General features: G+C 33.9%; 1 protein-coding gene across 3 annotated transcripts in view; it reads left to right on the forward strand.

The window, feature by feature from the left end:
- Positions 1 to 24,789, forward strand: part of LOC150076824 (neuronal-specific septin-3-like) — a 167,145-nt gene that overhangs the window by 138,410 nt on the left and 3,946 nt on the right. For all 3 annotated transcript variants that reach the window (XM_090386716.1, XM_090386718.1, XM_090386717.1), the window contains 3 exons: positions 5,355 to 5,472; positions 8,892 to 8,987; positions 24,055 to 24,203. In XM_090386716.1, coding sequence (XP_090242842.1) covers positions 5,355 to 5,472; positions 8,892 to 8,987; positions 24,055 to 24,203 — 363 coding nt within the window. The remainder of the gene's footprint in view (positions 1 to 5,354; positions 5,473 to 8,891; positions 8,988 to 24,054; positions 24,204 to 24,789) is intronic.

Below are 24,789 nucleotides of genomic sequence, written 5' to 3' on the forward strand. Positions count from 1 at the left end.
AACAGACATTTTCGAGTGTGTTAATGGTTAAAAGAAAGTGACTTTATTGTGGACAAGTTCTTTTCTAACCCCTACAAAAATATGGCTACGAATAACAAGGGAATTGTGAAAAGATCAAAGAAGGTGATGACATTAGCGAGTAAAATTGAGTTATTAGACAAAATTTCTAATGGTGAAAGTGTCTCGTCAGTGGCAAAACATTATAAAATCAATGAATCAACAGTACGATCAATCAAGAAATCGGAAGAAAAAATCCGTCATAGTGTCCTTGAAAACACACTAATTGCTTCAAAAATTTGCTTTGTAACTCGTGATGTTAAAATTAGAAAAAATGGAAAAGGTCTTTAAATCTGTGGATAAAAGACCAAACTCAAAATAAAATTCCGTTAAGTTCACTCATCATTCGTGAAAAGGCAAAACACCTTTATCAACTCTTTAGCAAAACTGGTGATAGCACTGGTGGGATAAGTTTTTTTAGCTAGAAAAGGTGCTGGTTTGAAAGATTTTTTTGAAATTTCTAATAAATATTACATTTAATATTAAATTATTTCTTATTTTCATTTTGATGCCTTATGCTTGTATTTCACTATGTACTGTCTATGTAGTAGTAGTAGTGGCATGTGATGAAAGAAAGCAAGTGTATGAACTTATGCAGTATCAGCCAAAAAAAAAAAAAAATTTCGCACAACCATTCCCTTTAAATGTTTGTCCAGTTCCTCCTTAAATTTATTTAACCTATCAACTTCCACAACGACAGATGGAAGTTTGTTCCAGCAATTAACCACTTGCTGGCTAAAGGCAAATTTCCACCCATCTATCTACATCTGTCGTTCCTTAATTTGAATTTATGCCCCCTTAGGTTCGTAATCTGAACAAGTGGAATAATCCCATCAGAATATTCAGCGTGCTCAACCCATTCAAGGCCTTATACACCTCGATCAGATCACTGCGCAGGTGCCTAGTCTCCAGCCACTGCAATTTGCAGAACTTAAGCCTCTCTTGGTAAGAGGATCCCTTTATTTGCCCCTAACCAATCTTGTTGCCCTTCTTTGTACATGCTCAAGCAAATCTACGTCCTTCCTAAAATGAGGCCTCCAGACCTGTATGCAGTACTCAAGGCATGGCCTGACTATTGCCTTGTACAGAGGGACAATCACCTTTTCCCTTCTAGCAAAATTCCTATATATCATTGACAAAACCCCATGACCTGCCCTGGCAGCCTGTCTGCATTGCTCAGAAAACTTCATATCTGACTGCACAATTACTCCCAGGTCTTTTTCATTTTCTACTACCTTAAGCGTAGTACCACACTGTTGGTACGTTTCTCTGGGGTTACTTCTACCCATATGCAGTACTTTGCATTTGTCAAGGTTAAACTTCAGTTGCCACTTCTTAGCCCATCTGCCCAAATTATCTAGATCCTGTTGCAGTAGCACACTACCATTACTGTCATTAACATCCCTGCCAACCTTTATGTACATAGTCATATTATGAAGGTACATATAATACATACCGTATTTCCCCATGTATAAGACGCACCTTTTTTCGAAAAATTTGGTGTCTAAAAACTGGGTGCATCTTATACAGTGGTTGTAGATTTTTTTTACTTGCATTTCCCGCTTTTTGTGCTTGTTTAACCTAATATACCGGTGTAACCGGTATATTAGGTTACAACAAGGTTATTAGGTTATTAGGTTAAAACGTAACCTAATATACCAGTTACACCGGTATATTAGGTTAAGTTTTGCCACGTTCTGCCCAGAAATGGCTCCGAAAAGATTTTCGTACAGTGCTGAATTCACGTTATGAGGAGTTGTATGAATTTTATGATGAATAAAACTCGAGTTCAATAACTTTATGTAATACATTTTTTTTTTTCAAATTTTGGGCCCCAAAATTAAAGCACATCTTATACATGGGAGCTTCTTATACATGGGGAAATACGGTACATAGACAAAATTTTAGACTAGTTTATCCTTATATATTTCATACTGTGGAACTGAACCCTTTTATTACTATGGGAGCCGTAACTCAGTTTTCGGTATTCGTGGCATTTCTCAGGAACGTAACCCCCGCGAATAGCGGGGGTTTACTGTGTATATATATATATATTTAGAGGGCATTTTTTGAACTATGTCATCACTTATCCGACATTAAAAGCAAGTTCAAAATCCATCCATTTGTTATCTTAATATCAGGAAATGTAATGTATTAACTCTGCTAAAAAATTACTAAAAGTACATCTATTACATATGGTGTATGTGTTAGGTGTATTAATTTCTAAGTTAATCACAATTTAGAAACTTAATGAGTTTCAGCAATCTTTAATCGAGCTCTGTACCCTGTAGTATTGACCTTAAGAAACATTTAAAAAAAAAAAAAAATGCAATTTAAAATAATCTCTTCTTTCATGAATTTTATTCCTAGCCTTCTCAGTTTCTACCAGTAGTGACCATAGCAGAATTTTATGGATGGATCCAGAAATAAGAATGATATGGAAAAGCTTTTATCTAAGCTACTTACATAAGCTACCTAAATGTTTTGTGTTTTTAGCATTTGGAATTTTTTTTTTTTTTTTTTTTTTGAGAAACTTGTGTAGGCACTTGAATGTGTACCATAAGTGCTGCCTAAAACCAGATAACTCCAAATTTTATACATTAACAGTCTGGCAAGATGTTTTGAGCTCCTTCTTTGAATATGGTATCCTTATATATTCAGCAGTTTACTGTATGTGAGCCTGGCACGCATCTGTTGGAATACCTCTGTGTGTACTTCAACACAGCCTTTGTAGTATTGCAGATCAGTACTACAAAGTGTGTGTAATAAATCCTCTTTTATTATGTGATTGATGTGACTTGCCCATTGTAGTGGTAGTACACTGCTTATCTCCCTTGTTAGTTAATCATTATTGATTAGATACACTTCTGGACACTTGATTGTACACAACTGTACAATCTGGACACAACTTGCAATTTTAATTTGTTGTGTTTCATAAAGTGGTTGTAATGACTTTTGTAGCTATTTGCAGCATATTTTGTTCATAGCAGTGGAATTGGTCATTATGGTGAGAAACAGCAGTGAATGACTTGTTTTTAATTATAGGGAGCACACTTTGTGTTATAAGGAAAGACTGCATTTAATCTAAGATTTATTCCTACAATGAAATACACTTAATTTTTTTGCATTAATATCTAGGAAAAAAGTCCAACTTAGGTGTAAATTTTGTGTAATTAATGTGGACTTTATTACCTTGATGCTGTTTGCTTTGCTTTCTTGCATCATTTGTCTACTAATATCATTTTTTGCTTTTTCTAATGCATTTAATTTGTGTAGTATGAATCAGAGCTGTAATACTCAATATGTTCTACGTTGATAATAATATTAGTAAATTAATAAGAGGAGTTTACCTCAATATAGTACGTGGAACACTTCCGTATGATACCCTCCAGAAATTAAAACGGAAAAAACGAAAAAATCGACAACTTACCGGTACATTAAAGTAAAATATAAATAATTAAAGTAAAATATAAATAATTAAATAATCAATTTAACACAATTCAAAATCAATTCAAAACAATTAAAATTCAAATTAACGCAATTAAAACAATCTAACGAAAATCGTTTTGAATATTTTCGTTAGATTGTTTTAATCGCGTTAATTTGAATTTTAATTGTTTTGAATTGATTTTGAATTGTGTTAAATTGATTATTTAATTATTTATATTTTACTTTAATTATTTATATTTTACTTTAATGTACCGGTAAGTTGTCGGTTTTTTCCGTTTTAATTTCTGGAGGGTATCATACGGAAGTGTTCCACGTACTATATTGAGGTAAACTCCTCTTATTAATTTACTAATTTAATTTGTGTGAAAAATATCAACAAAGGATACAACAGCATCACATTCTGGTTACTAGAACAACACCATTGGTGAAATGGTGAAGAGCTTTTAACTATCAAAAGCAAAGTCAGCTGCAAATTTTGTTAACATGATACCATTTCACCTGGTCTATGTGGGGTTTTTATTTATATATATGCATTTTTTTTGTTTATATATATGCATTTTTTATTTATTTATTATTATTATTATTATTATTTTTTTTTTTTAATGGTGAATTGCATATTTTTGATTGGTCCTTTTACCAATCTGTCTAATTCCGACATATCATTTTCCTCTTTCATTACATGGTTGACATAACCTGCCCACTGTACTGGTATAATGCCATTTATCCCCTTGGTTGTTAGCTGGTTACACTTTTGTAATTGAAATTGTCCACAGATCTTTTCACATGACGTCATGCATGCTTAATTGGGTTTAAATTGCATGGAGGTAAATGCAGAATTTTATGTATCTTTTGAGCAGTAGTATTATCAATGCAATCGTATTCAAATCTGCCTTCAATATTACGTCAACTACACTACTTCAACAGTGAGCATTTTCAGAATTCCATGGGATTTACTTTTCAGTCAGTTTGGGTTGAATTTCCATGTTTTTTGTAGACTTTGCAGGTATATTTTTCACATTGAGTTCACTATAGCTAAATGTTTCTTTTCTTATATGGAAAACAGTCCTTTCTGCTGTACATATTTCAGTTTTTACCTGTTATTGGAGGAAGCAGAAGCATGAGTTAAATCTACAGCAAGCATCATAATTTCATTGTATGATTTTTCCAGATGATATCCTTTTAACTTGCAGAATACATTCCAGACAATAGTCTTAGTCGAATTCAGTGAGTGTGCTCTCAAACACCATTTTGATAGTACGTTCACTGACTTTTACTATCAAAATGGTACTGGGAAAACAAGGGAGTCAGTTAAATCATGGTAACCATTGAAGATGTTCTCAGCTTCAATGGTTACTATTGGCAGCATTGGCATTATAGATTGCCAGCCATTTACAGTGCTGTGGCTTCACCCAAGATTATGCTGAGTTGCACCAAGACATTGCCACAAAGATAGTCATACCTGTGTTCCAATTTAATTTCAAATTGAAACCACACACACTTGGCATGCACCTGATTTTACAAATAATAGTAGTTTCCTTACATGCAAATCCCCTGATTTCAAAAATTCATCACTGGCACCAGAAACCTTACACCTGAGTGAACCTGGCACATCACCCTTGAAAGTTTGTGAGCTTCTATCTTAGAGTAATAACTGATATAACCAGATAAAATGATTTTTTTTTTATATCATTCCAGCTTCTTTGAAACTTTCATTTTCAATGTATATTATTACAATTATTTCAATATATATGTGGCCAGATTTGATTTACTACAGTTTTTGCTAGTATACTGAAGTCTTATTTGTAGTGATTAGGTATAACATGGTCATCTTAATATTTTGTTCTCAGATTAACACCTTTAGACATTGAATTTATGAGAAGATTGGATAAGTGTGTTAACATAGTTCCCATAATTTCCAAAGCCGATACTCTTACAGTTGAGGAAAGGTCAGCTTTCAAGCAAAGAGTAAGTTTGATAAATTTTTCTAAGACTTTTGTTTCATAATATACTAAATTTATGTATTATGTAGAAAATTTTGAGTAATTTGAGTAAATTTTGGTGTAGGAGGGGGGAAGAGGAAAAATTTGGTAATTTCCAGTATGTGCAAAAATCTATTATTGGATAATAGATATTGATAGAGAGTGGATGAGACTTCTATAGGTTCCCACACCTCCAGGAGGCCATTATGGTCTAAGCAAAATGTCAATAGTGGTCAAGTCCTTAAATACTATATCACAACCCTGGACAGCAATTGATGTGTCTCAACAACAGGTTATCTTGTGATGCTATCTCATTACACCTTGAAGATATAAGGTGTAATGCATAAATCTGTTTGCACAAGCTGCTGAGAAAGAAAAAAACACTCTCAGATGGAGGAGTAGTGGCCTTCTAAGAATTATTTCAGGTCTTTCAATTTGCATATCGGTCCATGAACACATACTTGTATGGACATAATATAAGATCAAGACTCCATGAACTGGTGAACTAAGACAAAAAGTAGTTGATACAAAAAAAGAAAGAAACAACAACCCAAAGTAACTTTTCATTATTCTTATCTCTAGACAACATTGGATTTTCAAATTTTGATTCTTTGTGAAAAATATAATGAGCCAGGCTGTGTGAGTTCCTGTTTCAAAAGAGGACAGTTATCTCTATAGTATAGCAACTTGTCTTGAGAATGGAACCCCAAAGTGGATCTGAAATTTCAAAATCAGTTTTTTAGTTAATTGAATGTGTCTTTGGGAAGGAAAACCCTTTTTTTTTTCCATCTCTGGGATAGGGTTAGCAAACAATACACCATTTAATATGCAAACACAGAAGGAATCTATTTTTACAATTTAATTATTAATTCCTACGTAATGCCTTTCACAGACCATATACATATTTAAGTATAATAGTCAAATTATTTGAGCTGTGTGCTCTTTACAGTTATTAATTCTCACAGTTAATTTGAAATAACTTCGGAAACAGTAACAGAAAATTTGTACTGTTTTGCCTGTTTGCTTGATGTCAGTTATTTGTTGTTTTTATTAAAGAAATGAAAGATCAGATTGTCAAAAAGGCAGTTTTAAACCAGTAGTGTTAATATTAAAAATTTTCTGGATAGTAATGCAGATGTTTTTCTTTTACTATAATTTTTTATTCTTTTGGCAACTTTATTTTTTGCAACTGATGTGATTTTCACTGGTGATCCCTTAAATTTGACTTGTGACATTTCATATAAAGAAATGTAATAAGTAATGTAATAAAAAATGTAATCATGTCATTAACAATCCATTTTAATGGATTGTTAATGACATGATCTCTTAAATTTAACAAATCAAGAGCACCAAAAGGTAAACAGTGTTTATTAATAGTATAATAAGTTGTGTAATAAGCAGATCATTTTTCAGAATGCCAGATTTTTAATAAGGTAGTGGTTTAACAAAAAAATGGGTAATGTTTTTATATTTTTAGGCATGATTATAAAAATAATGTTAGTTTTGGAATTAAAAGTTTTCAAACTGTGGAAGATATACAAGTGATGCAGATACATTATTCTCTGTGTAGGCTATGGCAAACTGAATTTTGCATATAAAAGCATTATTCACATGAAGCAGGTCACAGTGAGCTATTCTATTTTAATCTTCAAGTAAGCAGCACTTCACAAAGAGAAATATGCTATTTACTCTTAGCAAGTGCCATTACTTGGACTGTCTGCTGCGGGGATCATTGTCTTCCATTGGTGGGTAACTTGATACCTTTGTTGTAATAGTAGAAAACACATTTGTGATGAGTTCGATAAAGTGATTTAAATTCACTTAAATTCAGCTCTAAACTATAATTTTAAAGCTAAAAAGCCTCAAGCAACAGAGATATATCACTATCATGAAAATGGTGTAAATACAGTAATCTGTACTAATAGGAAATCAAAATTTGCTTATAAAAGCATCATATGCCTCATACTATGAAACAGTATATAGCTACTAGCCAAATATTCCTGGACTGGTGGTTAGGGAAGTGGACTGCATGTAATACAGCTTTGTGCCATTGGTTACATTTTATTTCTTCATTTTGAGTTAGTCTGGTAAGTTTCACCATTATCATATGCTGCATTGTTACGTAACCACTGTTTAAGTGTATGCACATTTTGACTAGTGAGTACTGATGTTAAGGGGAAAGGAGTTTGCATATCAAGTTTTGCGTTTTGCTTTAAACTTGATAAAATCTCTTCAGAGACTTTTTTAATTGCTAAAAACAGTATTTGGTGTTGATGCTACAAGAGGATATAACAGTGTTTTTCAGATTTTCAAGTCACATGTTGGTTGAAGATTTGGAGTGTTCAGGTTGTTCATCACATCCAGCAGGAAAACATGCCTCAAGTCAGACAGATGACATATTGCTAATGATGTGGCTAGGATATTGGGTCCCATCATATGAAACATACTAACTAGTGTATTTTAATGGAAGTTTTGAACATGCACATACAGTAGTTTGTGCAAGTTTGTGTTTCATCTCAACCACTAGAAAAGAGAAACTTGTCTATCTGTATGTGACTTCTTTGAAGGGGGGCACAGTGACCTGCTGGATCACGTCAAAAACAACAGCTTCCTTTGTCAGGTGAGAATGGGAAATGAAAGTTGAGTTTATGATTATGATAAAAAAAAAAAAAAAAAAAAGAGCAGTAGTCTTCCCAGTAGAACAGTCCACTACCATATGGTGTGAACTAGGCTGGACTGTGTGAAAAACATGTTGCTATGTTTATTGGCAGTGAGGAAATTGTTCTTCTAGAATTTATATCTGTCAGTCAGCAGTACTGCTTAGGGGTCCTTAGGCATTTGAGAGACGTTAGGAGAAAATGTCTGATAAAGTAGTCAAATCAGACTGGTTGCTTCATCATGACAATGTGCTAATGCACATAGTTTTACTTGTAGAGCAGTTTTTGACCAGGTGCAAATGAGTTGTGGTTCCCCATCATCTGTGTTCCCTTGACCTGACCTCATGACTTCTTGTTCCTAAGATGAAATTGCAGCTCATCAAAGGACAGATTTAATAGCATTTATGGGATCAGACAGACTGAACACACTGAACATATCTCAAAATTGTGACTGAGGACTTTTGTCTTCACCTTATACATCTCTTTATGGGGAAATGCTACTTACTTGAAGGTTAAGAATGAGTTAACTTGTTGTGATTTCCTTCGCTGTATGAGATGTGTGGTGCTTTTATGTGCAAACTCTGGTTTGTTAGTCTACTATCAATACTTCCAACATAATGTTGCTCAGATTATTTTTAGTAGTTATAGACTCTTAGAAAAACTTTCTTTCCCTCCCTCCATATTATAATATTTTTATAATGTTAATTGTAATATAATTGGTGTATTTTGATTTCAATTTTTATTATAGATTAAGCAAGACTTGAACAATAATGGCATCAATGTTTATCCAATGAAAGAACTTGAAGAAGATTCTGAAGAGATGACAGTAAATAATAAAATCAGGGTGAGAGTTGAAAACTTTCCTTGTCATTAACAAAATATGACTTTCTTATGAGATTTTACAGTGTGATCAAGAATTTTAGGGACTGACTGTCTTGAAATTGTGGTGTTTTAGTAAGTTGAAATTTGTTGCAACATGTTTGGTGACTTATCTAGATATGATCACCAGTCTAGCTGTAGTCTGTCTGAATTAGCATGTGTTGAATCAAAGATGCTTTACATGCTGTTATATTTTAAAATGAGTGGTTTTACTGAGAAATGAATTTGCAACAAACTGTTAAAAACGGTTTTACTGAGAAATGAATTTGCAACAAACAGCTTTCAGAGAAGATACTATGTGTTTTTCAAAGATGTTTCAGTGGTTTACAAAGTTTAAAGATGACCGTTTTGCTGTTGAAGCTGTTCTTTTGTTCTGGTCACCTTTCAACTTCAAAAATCAATGAGTCAATCTCTTGTGTTTGTGATCTGACGTGGAACTATTTTTAACTATTCACAAAGTTGCTAGTGGAATTGTTATTTCTTATGAGACATTTCAATTTTAACACAGGATTTAGGGATTGAAGCATTTCAGCTAAATTTTGTGTCTCAAATTCTCACTAATCACAAAGCTGTGATTCTTGCAGGTCATATCAGTGTGCTGTTGCTGACCCACACTTTGTTTCTTCCATCATTACTGGCAATAAATCGTGGGTGTGTGGCTAAGGTCCAGCCCTCTTAGTGGAAGAGTCCACTTTCTCCAAGACCCAAAAATACCAAGACAATGTTAATCAAATGTGAAGGTCATGCCCATTGCATTTTTTGACTAACAGGTAGTAGTAGTAGTAGTGGTAATTGTTCATTACGAATTTGTCCTACATGGCCAAACAGTCAACTAGGAATACAGCAAAATAGTTCTATGGCAATTGCATAATACTGTTCTGAGAAGATGGCTGAAAGAGTGGGGTTCAGGGAATTGAATAAAATATATAATATATAAAATATATGAATAAAATACAAATTTTATACATTTGTATATTTTATACATTTATACATAAAATATAAATTTTCCACATTTACAACCATCATCTTAAAAATTAAGTCTTATCAAATATTAAAAGCAACGGATCCTTCTATCTCTGCAGTTTTAGCAATTTTAAGTTCTCTTCCCCTATGATTTTTTAATGAAATTGCATGCAAGTTGCTCAATCAAATTCAGAAAATTTTGGATCTGGCTTGTTTCCTCTAGTAATCTGTGTAGGCTAAGTTCAAAAATTACATCCATTTTTCTCCATCACATAATTTCTTGGCAGAACATTTTTTTTTTTTATGTTTTTGAATAAAATACAGTAAACCCCCGCTATTCGTGGGGGTTACCTTCCTGAGAAATGTTGCGAATACTGAGTTATGGCTCCCATAGTAATAAAGGGGTTCTGTTCCAAAGTATCAAATATATAAGAAAAACTAGTCTATAATTTTGTCTATGTATGTATTATATGTACCTTCATAATATGTACATAGGCTATGTACATAGACAGTACATAGTGAAATGCAAGCATAAGGTATCGAAATGAAAATAAGAAACAATTTAATATTAAATGTAATATTTATTAGAAATTTCAAACAAATCTTTCAAACCAGCTCCTTTGCTAGCTAAAAAACTTATCCCACCAGTGCTATCACCAGTTTTGCTAAAGTGTTGATAAAGGAGTTTTGCCTTTTCACGAATGATGAGTGAACTTAACGGAATTTTATTTTGAGTTCGGTCTTCTATCCACAGATTTAAAGCCTTTTCCATTTTTTTCTAATTTAACATCACGAGTTACAGAGCAAATTTTTGAAGCAATTAGCGCGTTTTCACGGATACTACGGCGGATTTTTTCTTCTGATTTTTTGATTGATCGTACCGTGACTCATTGATTTTATAATGTTTTGCCACTGAAGAGACACTTTCACCATTAGAAATTTTGTCTAATAACTCAATTTTATTCACTAATGTCATCACCTACTTTGATATTTTCACATTTCCCTTGTTATTCGTAGCCATATTTTTGTACGGGTAAAAAAGAACTTGTCCACAATAAAGTCACTTTCTTCCGTTAACACACTCGAAAAAGTCAGTTTTACACTGCAAAAATGGTAGATTTATCACTTTTGTAAGCACAATTTATAAATTGATAAATGTATTCAATTTATAAGCATATAAATTAAAAGCAAACGACCAAACCTTCCACGACAAGCGCATAACACATACTGAACAAGGATTAGTGAGAAACATCCACGCTCGCGATTTTGTCACCCCCCCCCCCCATCTACTGAGCGCTGTTTTGACCGGGAAAGATAATTTTAGCCATGCCCATGTTTTTTTATGGTGGAAAATATTCACGGCGCTTTAAAATTCACATTTTTTAAAGTTTCATTTTATATTAAATCAGCGATCGCGAATACAGATACCGCAAATAGCGGGGGTTTACTGTATACAAAATGGATATTCTATAATATTACGAGGTTACCAACACCACTGGTTACCAATTTTTCTAATATGATCATGAACAGAAAACCTTCCAGAGGAGTATTGAGAATACATGGTGCAAGATGGTCATGTTTGTAAATTAGTGGAGAATAATAGACCACTAAGAGGGTATTCTCTGTATATTTTTATTTTTTTTTTATTTTTAGCTTATAAAAAATGCCTCTTATTGCCAATATACTTTTAATATTTGGCTACATCTGTTGGCTTTGTTGTGAAAAAGCAAAGGAAAAACATTGCATAATTTGTTAAAAAGGTGTGTTATGCATATGTCTTGATGAAACTTTGATAACCATGGACTCGCACAAAGTTTACTGCATTTCAGTTGAACATTTTCAGAAATAGGATTGAGAGAACGTACATACCTTCTGCTATACAGTAGAGTCCCTCTTAATCGACCTCTTCTTAACCAACTTGCCAGATTAACCCCTTCTCTCTTTAAAATATGCCATCTGTGATGCCCATGGCACACTGCCACTTGCCCTAGTTCAATATGCTTACAGCTAGTAGGCTAGCATAGTACACTGCATTTGCCTGTTAAGTCATATACTTCCAAAGAGATCAGTTGTTTTCTCCAAATATATGTTTACAGCAGTAAAATTATTTGTTATTGTAATTAAATACATCATTATGTAAATTAGTGAAATACGAATGAGAAAAGAAAGTTGTTTCAATGAAAACCAAGTTGGATGCTCTGGAAAGACTTAGGTGAGTTTCTAAAAAAATATATATATTGCTGTTCAATTAGGTATGCACAAGAAAACTATAAAATATTAGAAAAAAAAATCTAGAAGGATTTTGATTTTAGTTTGTTTCACAAAGGTAGTTAAGTTCTTGCTACATTTTAAAGAAACCAAAATTAATTAGGGATATCAGACAATGCATTATGGATGTAGTTTATGCAAGCAGGATGAGATGGAACTTCAGTCAGTAGACCAATAAAAGCAGCATCAAACCAAAAGGCCTTGGTCTTTTCTAAATCAGAAGACAGTGCAAGCAGAAAGATTTTCAGCAAGTTGACGGATGGCTTAAACCTTAGAAAGAATTTCCATATTATTTGCATATTGAGTGTTAGCAGGAAGAGATTATCTGTTAATCAGCCCTGCTGCTCAAAAATATGCAGATTTAAATTCACCTATAGCAAAATATATTGGAGAACAATTCTACAATATAGATGAAACGGTTCTAAATTATAAATTACCTACAAAAAATCCAGAGAATTTATATACAGTGCTGCAAGTGATTTGCAGCACTGCAACTGGAATTCACAAATTGCTGTTTTTTGTTGGTAAATCAACTAATCTGAGAGCTTTTAGAAATATAAATTATTCATCTTTACCAGTTTGTTACTACAAAAATCAACACGGATGGACTCTGCATTATTTAGAGAATGGTTTTTTTCATGGATCTTTACTATCTGTAAAGAACATTTGAAAAAAATAAACTTGCCTGAAACTGGCTGCTCTCTCTTTAGATAACACTCCTTTTCAGTTGTAAGGAACTTGAAGAAGATATAAGGGCTATGTTTTTACCACCAATGTGACATCCTTAATCTACATAAGTTGTTCTAGAATAGCTGAAGAGAAAACGTAGGGTGAAGTTTAAGTTCAGTTTTGAAAAAATATATACAGGTGACCCTCACTTAATGCTGATAATTCATTCCGAAAAAACAGAGCGCTAAGTGAATCCGCACTGATATCCCTAGGTGACCCTCACTTAATGCTGATAATTCATTCCGGAAAAACAGAGCGCTAAGTGAATCCGCACTAAGCGAGCGCCGTGCCGCATTCCCATAAGGTAACATGTATTTGTGAGTTGCGGTCGGTGCCATAAGATATTTCCTAATCAATAATAAACGGTAGTGAAAAGATGCACTAACGTCGGTCAAAATATTTAATATTCAAATATTTGTACATATAAAATATTCTGCATTACAAACGTATATAATTATGTGGTAACTACTTAAGTATCAAAATTAAACTTAAAATTCCAATTAAAATAATGAATTTAATTGATTTAATTTAATTGATGAATTTAATCATGAAAAATGTGTCGATTTTGGGTTGAACTTTGGCCCGCTTCCAAATAAACTAAAAGGGGTATTAATTTTAAATCCCCCGCAGCATTACCACACAACAATAAAGTCAACCGATCCTTCGCCGCTTTGAAACCTGGCATGTTTTTTTCTTCTTTCAATATGAAACTTCTTTTAGGCATTCGTTTCCACAAAAGTCCTGCTTCATCTATGTTATAAACTTGTTGAGAAGTATAACACACAATATCCCTCTTCAATAATTTTAACAAGTTCTTTTTTGAAAGTTTCAGCTCCTTGATCTGCACTTGCGGCTTCTCCCTGGATTTTAAATCTATTCAACCAGCCCTTACTAGTTTTAAATGGTTCCAATTTTTTTTATTTTTTTTTTTATTTTCTTCAGATGATCATATAGGCTAATTAATCCCTCTCTCTTTTTTTATTATTTATAATATTTAACTTAACTGAATTCTGCATTGGGTATTATCTTCAATAAAATTAGTCTTTCCATTTCAATCCTAATAGCCGGCCTAGTCCTAGTTGCTTGCAGTGGAACAGCTATATTTCCCACTGCTAAAATTAATTCTTTATTTTTTTATAATTGTTCTTACAGTTAAACTTGCAGGTCCTAAATTATGGCACACATCCGCTTGTTTTTGACCGGAATCGATTTGCTTCAAAATGTCTAATTTAATTTTCAAATTCAGTAGTATTTTTCTTACATTTATAGTCTTCGTACTGCGCCCAGACGTTGTTGCTTTTCATTCTTATTGACCATTATTAACTCTTCGAAAATGTAACTGCATTGGTTGCATTAATTATGATACAATGTTCAAATAAACTGTCCGTTACGCATGATATCTAATACCTTACTGATTGATGACTAGACTTCGGATAAATGCATATACGCAAATATTACAAGCAATACACTTGATCATTTTTTAAAATGTTAATCTCGGAACTACATAACAAGTTACTGTACTGCAATTAAATTAGCGCACGAGAGAATTTCACTGAGCGTGGCAATATTTCTCAAGTCAGCGTGGGAAACGTTTTAACCATATTTTTATATTCATTCTCAAGCTATTGACTCCATCAAATGAAACGATTTCGTTAAATATGCCAAAAATGCAATCTGTAAAAGAGTGTTATAGTGATCTGTGACAGCTTTATAGTCAGATACGGGTTATAATATAAGAACAGCATTATAGCGAATCACCGTAAAGCGAACCGCGTTATAACGGGGGCCTGCTGTATATAAAAGACATGAATATACATCTTATAGAATTGTTAAAAGTTATCAGTGGTGCTCTTTAAATCAACATCAAAGATGTATTTACAATATAGTACTAGCATGGATTTCAATATTTACTTAATCTTGGAGAAAACTCCAGTCTGAGACTGATGATGCTAATGTAAGCCTTGATTACAAGAAGATAACAAAAAACATAGTTTTATTAACTGATTTTAGGCAAATTAAAGGTTCCAAAGATTTATAGCAAGGAAAACATACAATGGATTCAATGGACTTTTCCACAGCCAAAAATACCTAGATTTACCTTAAATTACTTTAATTACCTTAAGGTTATATTGAACAACACAGCCTGATTGGGACCATGCAGTGGTATTCAGATTCATGGTCAATTTTGTGCCTCCCCTTTCTTTTGTTATAGCTCTATTATAAAAATGTTTTGGAGGTCCGTTTTGTGTTGTTCTAGATGTGTGACATCCAGTGTACTCCCTGTTTGCATGGTCCTGAGCCTGATTCAACGGTAAACTATGTGATGTCTATAAAAAAAAATGGAGCAGTTATGCCCCATCTTTTTATAAACATCACATGAAATGAAAACTGATTTTATGGCAAAGAATGAATGAATGAAATATATGCTTAAAGTAAAAAAAGCACATGCATACCTTAAACTCTTAAGGTATGCATGTGCTGTTTTTTAATGACTCCATGCTTTCACCAACTCTTTCAATTAACTGATGAACTACTGGGGCTGAAGTATTTCTGTTATATAAGAAGGCTTCTACTGTATTAAAAAAATGGCCTCCGTAGCCAAGTGGTCTGGAGCGTGAGTGCAGTAGCACACTCTTTTAGTGTTGTCCTGTAAACCATGGGAATAGTAAAAGCTATAATAACAAAAATAAAAAACAACATATCAAAATCTATCATCTGCTAAAAGATGTGTAAGAAAAGCCATGCCAGTCAGGTAACAAGCAACCTAAAATATTTAACAAATTTTGACCAAGCATACAAAATGTATTTCTGAAGTATAAATTAAATATTTTATTATTTCCTTGTGATTTTACAAGAGCCCTTCCAAATATAAGCAGCCTGCAGTATATGAATATTCAGGCTGTTGAAAGCAAAATTGCTAGAAGCTTTCAATAGGCTTATTATTTACGTTTTACTTCTATCAATATCATATTTTTAAATTTATTATGCTAGAATTTTATTCCCAGTGTAAGTACTTTACTTATACAGTTCTTTTTTCTGTATTTTATTCCCAGTATAAATAAAGTAATTCTTATTTGGAAATGTGTACATAATGGATTCAAACATTTCATGGTATTTTCTTACCACTTCTTCATTGATGGCTGTATTTACGCCGTCATCATCACAAAAGATCACTTAGGTCACAAGTTCCTGTGGCCTTGTGTGATGATGATATTGCAAAGAGCTGTCACTGAAGAAGTAGTAAGAAAATACCACAAAACATTTGACTCCATTATGTATGTATTTTCAAATCAGAAATAAACATAATTAAACCAACTTAGGTTTGAGTGCTTTCTTATCATCAAATATCAGCAATCTAAAAGTTGTTTTCTGCTTGCTTGCTGTGTGCATTTCATTAGTCTAATACTTCTTGCAAAAATTGTGGGAGACCAAAAACTCTGGTAATTCATTGTGGTCCATCAGTGAGTTACTAATCTTAACTATGAATACCAGTACACAATCCTGTGGCCTAACAGATTTTCCTAGTGTTCAGAACACTAAAAAAAAGTATGGCTCTGAGTTGAAATCTGTATCCTATACAGTCAGCTCTAGTATGCTGCATGGCCAGTATAAGAAGTAAATTTCCTGCTTCTCAGATTTTTTTTAAAAATAAATCTTTATTAGGACCTCTCTTTCCATCATACTTTTACATAGTATTTGCACCAATTGGGCAAGAAGCACATAACTTGCAAATCTTTGTAGATAAATAAATTAAACTATAATTACTAAAATGCAACGTAATTATCAAACAATAAATATAATAGTCTCGGAGAGAGGAGAAAGCACTACTTAGCCCTCAAGCAGGGAATAGATATTGAATGCATGAGGTTACATGTGAAAAAGCAGGCGCACTACTGTCAAACCATTAATGCTCTTTGTTGAAAGACTCTCTTAACAAAATAACACTTAAATGAATTGTTGAGTTGTTAGAGAAGCCTCACTCCCCAGTCTTGCTCTTAAATCCACAATTTTCACAATACAGCATGACATGAATGCCAGACTCAGGTTTTCCATAAGGTCACCTATCATCAACTGCCAACCCCAGCTTTCTTAACTTGAACTTCAGACCATGACTGGTCACCAGGAAATATCCATACATTCCAAGCTGCAACCAGGATTTGCTGTTATAATTAACTGATGTCACAAGAGGCAGGAAGGTAAGTCTCTTTTCTGTTATGAAATTGTTCCAGCTTTCTTGTCATATATGAATCATTTCGTCATTTAATTGCCTCTTATTCTGATTGATATGAAAACTGTTACAATGGATTCTGCCAGCTGTATGTGACCTGACTCCCAAGTCCTCCTGGGAGAGTCCAATTAATGAGGTGTTCAAATAACAAGCAAATCAGATGGTATCTTGCTGGCCAAAACCTGTAGTGTGTTGGTAGAAATAGTTCTACATGCACTACGTATGCTCAGAAGAGGAAATATCTGTGTCGATAACAAATGATTATTAATTACTACATTAGTTATTCTTGTATGCCAAGCTGTAGAAGCATAAGTTATAATAGGGACAAATAAACATTCATATAACATATTTAAACTTTGCCACTTTATTCTCCATTCAACTGTAATAACAGTATGGCATACATTCAGCCACAGTCTGAGTTTGGCATTGGTATATAGTGCTTTAATTTTATTTTTTATTTTATTTAATATTTTATTTTATTTAATTTTATTCTTAAGATGAATAATATTTTTCATAAAAAAATTTCTTCTAGGTAAGCACAATCCTGCATATTTGACCTGACAAACATTGTGGGGGGGGGGGATGAATAAATTATTAACTTTATATATATTTATATTCTTATATCTATTCCTAGCTTATTTCTCTCCCCCTTTACCTTGGAACCTTAAAGGCTGTTGTTTTTATTTCTTTATTCCTTTAAACAAGGGGGTCCTCACTTCCCTTTCAAGGCCCACATGCTACCTGCTGCATAATATATTATTTCCATTAATTTTATCCTGTTTGTTAATCAGAAGATCCAAGTACTGAGGACTTTATTTTATTATTTTTTCTCTTTATACTAGCTTCCCTTGTTTAGATAGTTCTCATTAATTACTATAGCTCTGAGGTGTCAGTCTATTAAGACAAAACCAGGGATATTAACATAACAAGGATTTATTTACCATTTGTACAACAATTATTTACACATTCTAAGTTATTCATGATATCAAAATTTTACAACACAGTAATTATTATTATACATGAAATGGTGTCCCCCCCTTAATCACTCTTCTTAAACAACTCATAACTTCCACTATGTTCTCAATACAAAATCTTAAATATTCTATCCTACACACTTTTATATGGTCATATATATCCTTTCCAACATATACTGAATAACTCTAATAATTTTTCACTCTCTCTTACATACTCTATGGAGGAAATTTCTACTGAATACAATTCACTCCTTTAATAGCAATTAGACAATTCTTGATACCAACTCTTACTTTTAACACATTCATTAAGTTTCTTATCAATACCTCTAATCACAGATAAGTAATGTACTCACTCACTCTCTTTCTCTCTATATTTCTATTATATCTTATTCTTATCCTTACAATATAGTAGTCATCATGTTATAATACTTCTCAAACTGTCCTGTCCAATTTTCTCCCTTGGATTTCTTTATAACACAGTTCTCGTTAGTAAATTCTCTAAACTGACTTACTTGGTTTCTTCCGACTCTACCTGGAAGAGTAGTTGATTTCCGGTCTTTCGAGGGTGCCTCTTCTCCGATTTCTTCTCTGATCCGCTAGGCTTACGTCTCTTTTCTGCTTCCACGTCGATCTTCCCACACTCGGGACTTTCTCCAGGTCATTCTGCCTCTCGCTATTATCTTTACCCACTAAACTATCATGATCGGACTTTCCGTACGCGTTTCCCGCACTCCCAAAATATCTTTCCGCCACTCTCTTGCGCCTGTCCCCGGGACTCTCCTCCGGATCCTTTCCTTTCCGGTATCGGAACTCTGACTCTCTTGGGCTTCGCTATCGTCTGCTCCCTGCATCACTTTTTTGTTTCAAACTCCCTTCCTTATTTTTTGTCCAGTCATTTGGTAGTCCTCCATCTCTCTTTAATTTCATTTGCTCATTTTTTTTTCTACGTCGTCCCGACCCGTGTCTGGTAGGTTGAGCTCCCTTCTTTGTGATGAGAGCATCTGGGCACTACATCATCACTAGAATTTTATCTGGGACTGTCCGCTACTACTTGCCTTTTAGTCACACTTCCTTTCGAGACACCGCCCCTGAAATTGTTGGAGTGCCTTCCGAGCCGGCCCGTTTGTACTTTGTTTACCGCTCGAACATGGTGTGCTCTCTGATCTGGAGTCTTCCTTTTCTGATGGAGTCCGAAACTGTTCTAGGGTGTGGGCGTTCTTTTGTCCCCTGCTCCTGTAAGTTCGGTACAGCCCTACATTCAGTAAACAAGTACCGCATCAAAACTGGCCTACCTGTTGTATTACCGTTTGGTCAGCTTCCCTCCTGCTGCTACGCTAATCCAGTCCCTATTGAAATGTACACAGCACAAGCAAATCTGCTGAGTGCTTGTCTGTTTTAAGCATTAGATATTTTTCAAAAAAAATGGTAAATTTCAATATCCTAAATATATGTAAGAATAGTTTTTACAATATCTCAAGGAGAAATCGCCAGATCAAACAAAAGGAGGATGTATAAGACACAGCAGACATTTTTATTTTCAGAAATAACCAGCTTGTGGGTATCATCACCATTCCTTTAAAAACATCAGTGCATTAGAAGCACGATGTTCAAGTGCATTAGAAGCATGGTGTTAGAGTTATTTTCTGGAATGGTTATGAAAAACAAAAACCAGGTAATTAGCATAGGTGATAGAATCTATGCTCTGCTCTATTCATGTCAAATTCCACGTAAAGTCCTGGCATTTGATCTCTGGGAACAGACTCTTTCCACCATTAAGTTTCTTCAAAGTACTTAGTTTTTAGTCATATTACAATCCTGAAAATAACTCCTGTAGATCATATATGTTTCTGGGAGCATTAGCAGATCAAACCTTGTGAAGGATACTAGATGATCCATCACAGTACACCAAAAGATCCTTTAAAGTCAGTGAACTTTCCCTGATAAGCATACTCGTAGTTAATGAGCTGATATGCAGCAGCTTCTGTTTGCCTGCCTTTTTTTTTTTTTTTTTTTTAAACTAAATTGTTTAGTTGATTGTAATTACATAGATTTGTTAGCTCTGCATAAATCTTCCAACAAGCAATTGCTTGTATTTTTACCGTAACGGGGAGTGATGCATTGGGTCTGTATGAACCAGGTTTGCTCAGTGACTTCTCCGGATTCTTCAATTCTTCTGTCTTTCCACCTTATGAAGAATAAGGTGGTGTCTTTCCACCTTATTCTTCATAAGGTGGAAAGACACTGACAACAAGACATGTATAAAACATGCCCAATAATAAATCACAATAAAAATTATTAAATTTCTTTGCAATACTTGCCTCCAGGAAATCAATACCAAGAGACTTATTATTTTTAAGGTAAATCCAAAGCAGCATTGAGCTCAACAGCAGAAAAAGAAATCTTGTCCTCGTGTGAATAAAAAACTCATTCTTACCATTGGTCTCTGCATGTTGTTGTTATTCTCTCCAGCATCCTGAGGGAAAAGCTCAGAAAGCACAATACCAATAGACTGAGTCCAATCTACAGCCCCAACGTGATTACTCTCCAGAAATGAATGAGTCACCATCAAATTGCACTTTATCCATATTAAGCTAATAGGCAACCATGGATCAATATTACCCTTGTTCCTTATGAAATTCTTCCAGGGCTCATGTTTAGCTTCATTACAATATCTTTGTTATTATTTAGGAACACTAACTTTCTATTTTCAGGAGTTGAGGTGAGTCATTCAATATCCCCCATCCCAATACAGAAGAGAACTCCTTGAGCTGGATATCTCTCTCACCTGATCCAGGCTATCCCATAATGAAGAGCCAGCATTTGAGGCCATAATGAGTAGAATTTATTGAGACTCAGAGCAAAGCAGACTCTTCATGTATCAATATGTGGCTCAATATAATCACTATATTGGCACTATATGCTGAAACAAAATAAAAACCCCAATTCATTCACAATCTCCTAGCACATCCCAATGCAGAAGAAGAGAGCAAAGAAATCTGTATAACCATATAATCTTTGTTACCACCAAATACGGAGGATACAGAAAGGTCAGGGAATGACCACCACATATCCCCAGAGCAATATGGCCTCAGTTGCTAATGCTCCTAAAAAAAAAAAAAAAATAAATAACCAAATAATCTTTGTTATGAATAACAATTGCCCCCTGTGGATTAGCCCCAAAATCAGTATCCGATAACTAGAAGGGTAGCCTCAGACTTTATTACCAAATACATAAGGCATATTAAAGCGATATCTAAATCTTTCTCCTCCACTTAGTGACTTTAGTGATCAGTAGCAACAGGGCCAACTACCTTGGCCTGTTGCTACTGATCCAATAAACTAAAATCCTTGTTTCAGAATTAACCATGATTCTTACAGTTAATGCCAGAAGGCAGTTCTCCGAATTTAGTCTTTATAAGAATAATTTTTACTAGGAAAGTGACTAGTCTCACCACAACAGTACTTGGCAACCTAATCATTTGACATACAATAATATCATTGAGTTACTGTTATAACTCTTAATTCAAATTTATATATTCTGTTTTATATAAATGCTCTTGTATCTTTATTAGTGCTTTTATTTCTAACTTTGTTAACAGAAAGAATTCTTAAAGCTTGCAGAGCATCCTCCCTGGTGACCCCCAGCTCTTCAAATTTCTAGCTCCAAAGCTGCTTCATAAATTCTTCTTTGTCCATATTAGAGTCAACATCATAAACAGATTTTGTCTTCCAAAACTTCACATTTAATTCAAAATCTTTAATCTGCCCACACTTCTTCTAGATCATGTAGTCATATGTTTATAGTGTATATTATAAAACAATGTCTGCAAAAAAAGGTGGGTTTATAAACAAAACCACACATTGTAAATTTGTACATAGTATTAGGATCAGGCACCACCTGTGGTTTCGTACATCTGCGCCATATGTGTGCTGTGAAGAAATACAGTACTACTGTAAATGCCAGAAAAGTGTTGTGTGTGTTATATGACATATTGCGTTAGGTTCTGTTGTATGTCCTGGCATTTGGCTGCAGGGCTCCTGGTGGGACTCCATGTTGCCTGCACACACCACTATGAGGTAACCAGGCTGCCCATTATTCTCTGGCTTGTCTCCGCCAGGGTCGCCAAAGCTTCCTGGATAGAGACAAAAAAAAAAAAATTGTACAATGTTAATATAAATATGGATCTAAAGGTTAGTAATTGCAACACTTTCACACTAAATCTCCAATTCTTAAACTCTCTTAGTCAGCCCAGGGAATGCACCCTGGACTGGCCAACCTTGTCCACATGGAAGTGAAGCTTCTTATGTTTCAGATAAGCACAGTTGCAAAACAGAAATCTTAATCGCTAGATTCTCAGCGATCAAAAAGTGCAATTTATTACTCAGTAGTCTTCATTATCTTATTGACTATTTATAACTCGTATCTGTGATTCTGTCACAAAAACCACACAAATAAGTATATAAGTTTATAAATACTCACCCTAAGTGAAATGCAGCAGTATAAATATATTTGTTAGAAAGAATGTAAGAATTAAAAGAAAGCATAAAATATCAAATTACACTTTCACCTGTAATGGCTACTAGCAATCATGTATATGCCCTAGGTAGAGGAACTAGGTAAGAACACATGCTGCATTGACACCACAGGTCCTGTCCCAGATGAGCTGGATTGCTCATTTTCTTTTAAAAAAAAATAAAATAATAAAATAAAAACCTAGAAAATGTATGGCCAGATTTGGGAGTGGTAGTGTATACGTAGGTGTACAGAAGCTGATCATTGAATTTGCAGAATGACAATGTCAATATACAACTATTCAAGTTTTGGCAAACTGCTATCTACTTGCTCTGAAAAAGTTCTCTGAAATTATGTTGTCTGGCAGTTGCAAAGTGGCCTTGAGTTGTCTACTGTAAGTGTGAACTGTTTTATGAGCTGCATGATGGAAGATTTGAAGACTGTGCAATATTGTGTTCAATGTGGTATGAGTACTACTGCAGAGACTGAGAGAAATGGTAGAGGCTTACAAAGACAGATGTTTGATGAAAACTGCTATTTAAGTGGCACAGGTGCATTGAAGGTTGAGAATCAGTGGCTAACATTTGTGGTGTGGACAAGTGAGGACTTTCAGCACTTCAGAGCAAATTGCAAGTTCCCAGGAAATTCTGGATGAAGCCAGGAGAATCACACTCCAGCTAAGCAGCAAAATGTTAGTTTCATGTGGTAGTGCATATGAAACCTTAAAATGTGAATCTGTTCTGGATTCTACACCATTTGACACCTAATCAGAAACAAAACTATATGAAAATGCTTAAAGAAATGCTAACACAATATGAAAGACATAGCAAAGGATTTTAGTCGTATAGTGACTGGTGATGAGGTGTGGGCCAGTCATGATCCAGAAACAGCTCACACTTGCAGCACATAACTGAAAGCCACTTTGCAACTACCAGACAGTGTCAACGTATTCATGGACATGGACTTTATTGGCAAGTTTGATGAAACTTGAGTGGTTGCATGGTGGCAGTGCCATTCCACAAATTAAATCATCAGCTGCCCCTTCTATACTCAAATGATATTTACAATCTCATTTCACACAGGAGAAACCAAGCCATCAAAATTTTCAGCATCATATTGAAAAAAATGGATCTCATTTAATGCCAGATATAAGCTTAAGAGCACAAAGATGGTGAGCAGAGCGAATTTTTTAGGACATTTGAATGTGATCCATTAAACAGTAGTTATTAATTAAATCATATTGCATGTTTAGTATTTTTCTTATTTTACATTTTTTAGTGCTTTTTTGATAATCAGACAATAACTTTTGAATGGTTCTTTTTTTTTTTTTTTTTTTTTTGCTTTAAAAATTTTGCAGGATATGATACCATTTGCTGTTGTAGGTAGTGATAAACAGTACCAAATAAATGGCAGAACAGTATATGGTCGCAAGACTCAGTGGGGTATTGTAGAAATAGAAAACAAGACCCATTGTGAATTTCCCGATCTCAGGGATATGCTTATCAGGTGAATTGTTAATTTTTTTTAAAACTGATATGTTGTTGTTTTGATCATATTACTGTCACATAAATGATATTTAGATAAGTCATATAAAAGATATTGGAATATAAGTTGCAAAATTGATATTAAAAACAAAATATGAAGTTACAGAATTAAACAAATTGCAAAATAGAAAGAAAAAAAAAAATCAAAATCATCATCTAAATGCATTAACACTGGTGGGTGTTCATGTTCAAGTCACTGTGGCAGTACAAATCACTAAAATATATAGTCGGACCTCTATATAACGAAATCGATCATTCCCTTGAAAAAATTCGTTAAATAGAAATTTCGTTATAAAGAAATATGACCTTTACGTCAATGAAAAATTCTGTAAATTCAGAAATATAGTAGAAGATGGAAATTAAATCATAAATAAATGGGAATGAATAAATTTTCTAACATTTTAAAACAATTAGTTTATTAATACATACATATTAAGAAATGATTACTTACATGATGCACACAATGTATTAGTACACTTTTAAGAATTATATCGTAAAATTTTTGGTTATATACTGGATTCTACTGTACACCATTCATAAAAATGTTC

Source organism: Mastigoproctus giganteus, chromosome 12 (genome assembly GCF_048544385.1).
Source record: "Mastigoproctus giganteus isolate SK-2022 chromosome 12, ASM4854438v1, whole genome shotgun sequence".
Classification (NCBI taxonomy): domain Eukaryota; kingdom Metazoa; phylum Arthropoda; class Arachnida; order Uropygi; family Thelyphonidae; genus Mastigoproctus; species Mastigoproctus giganteus.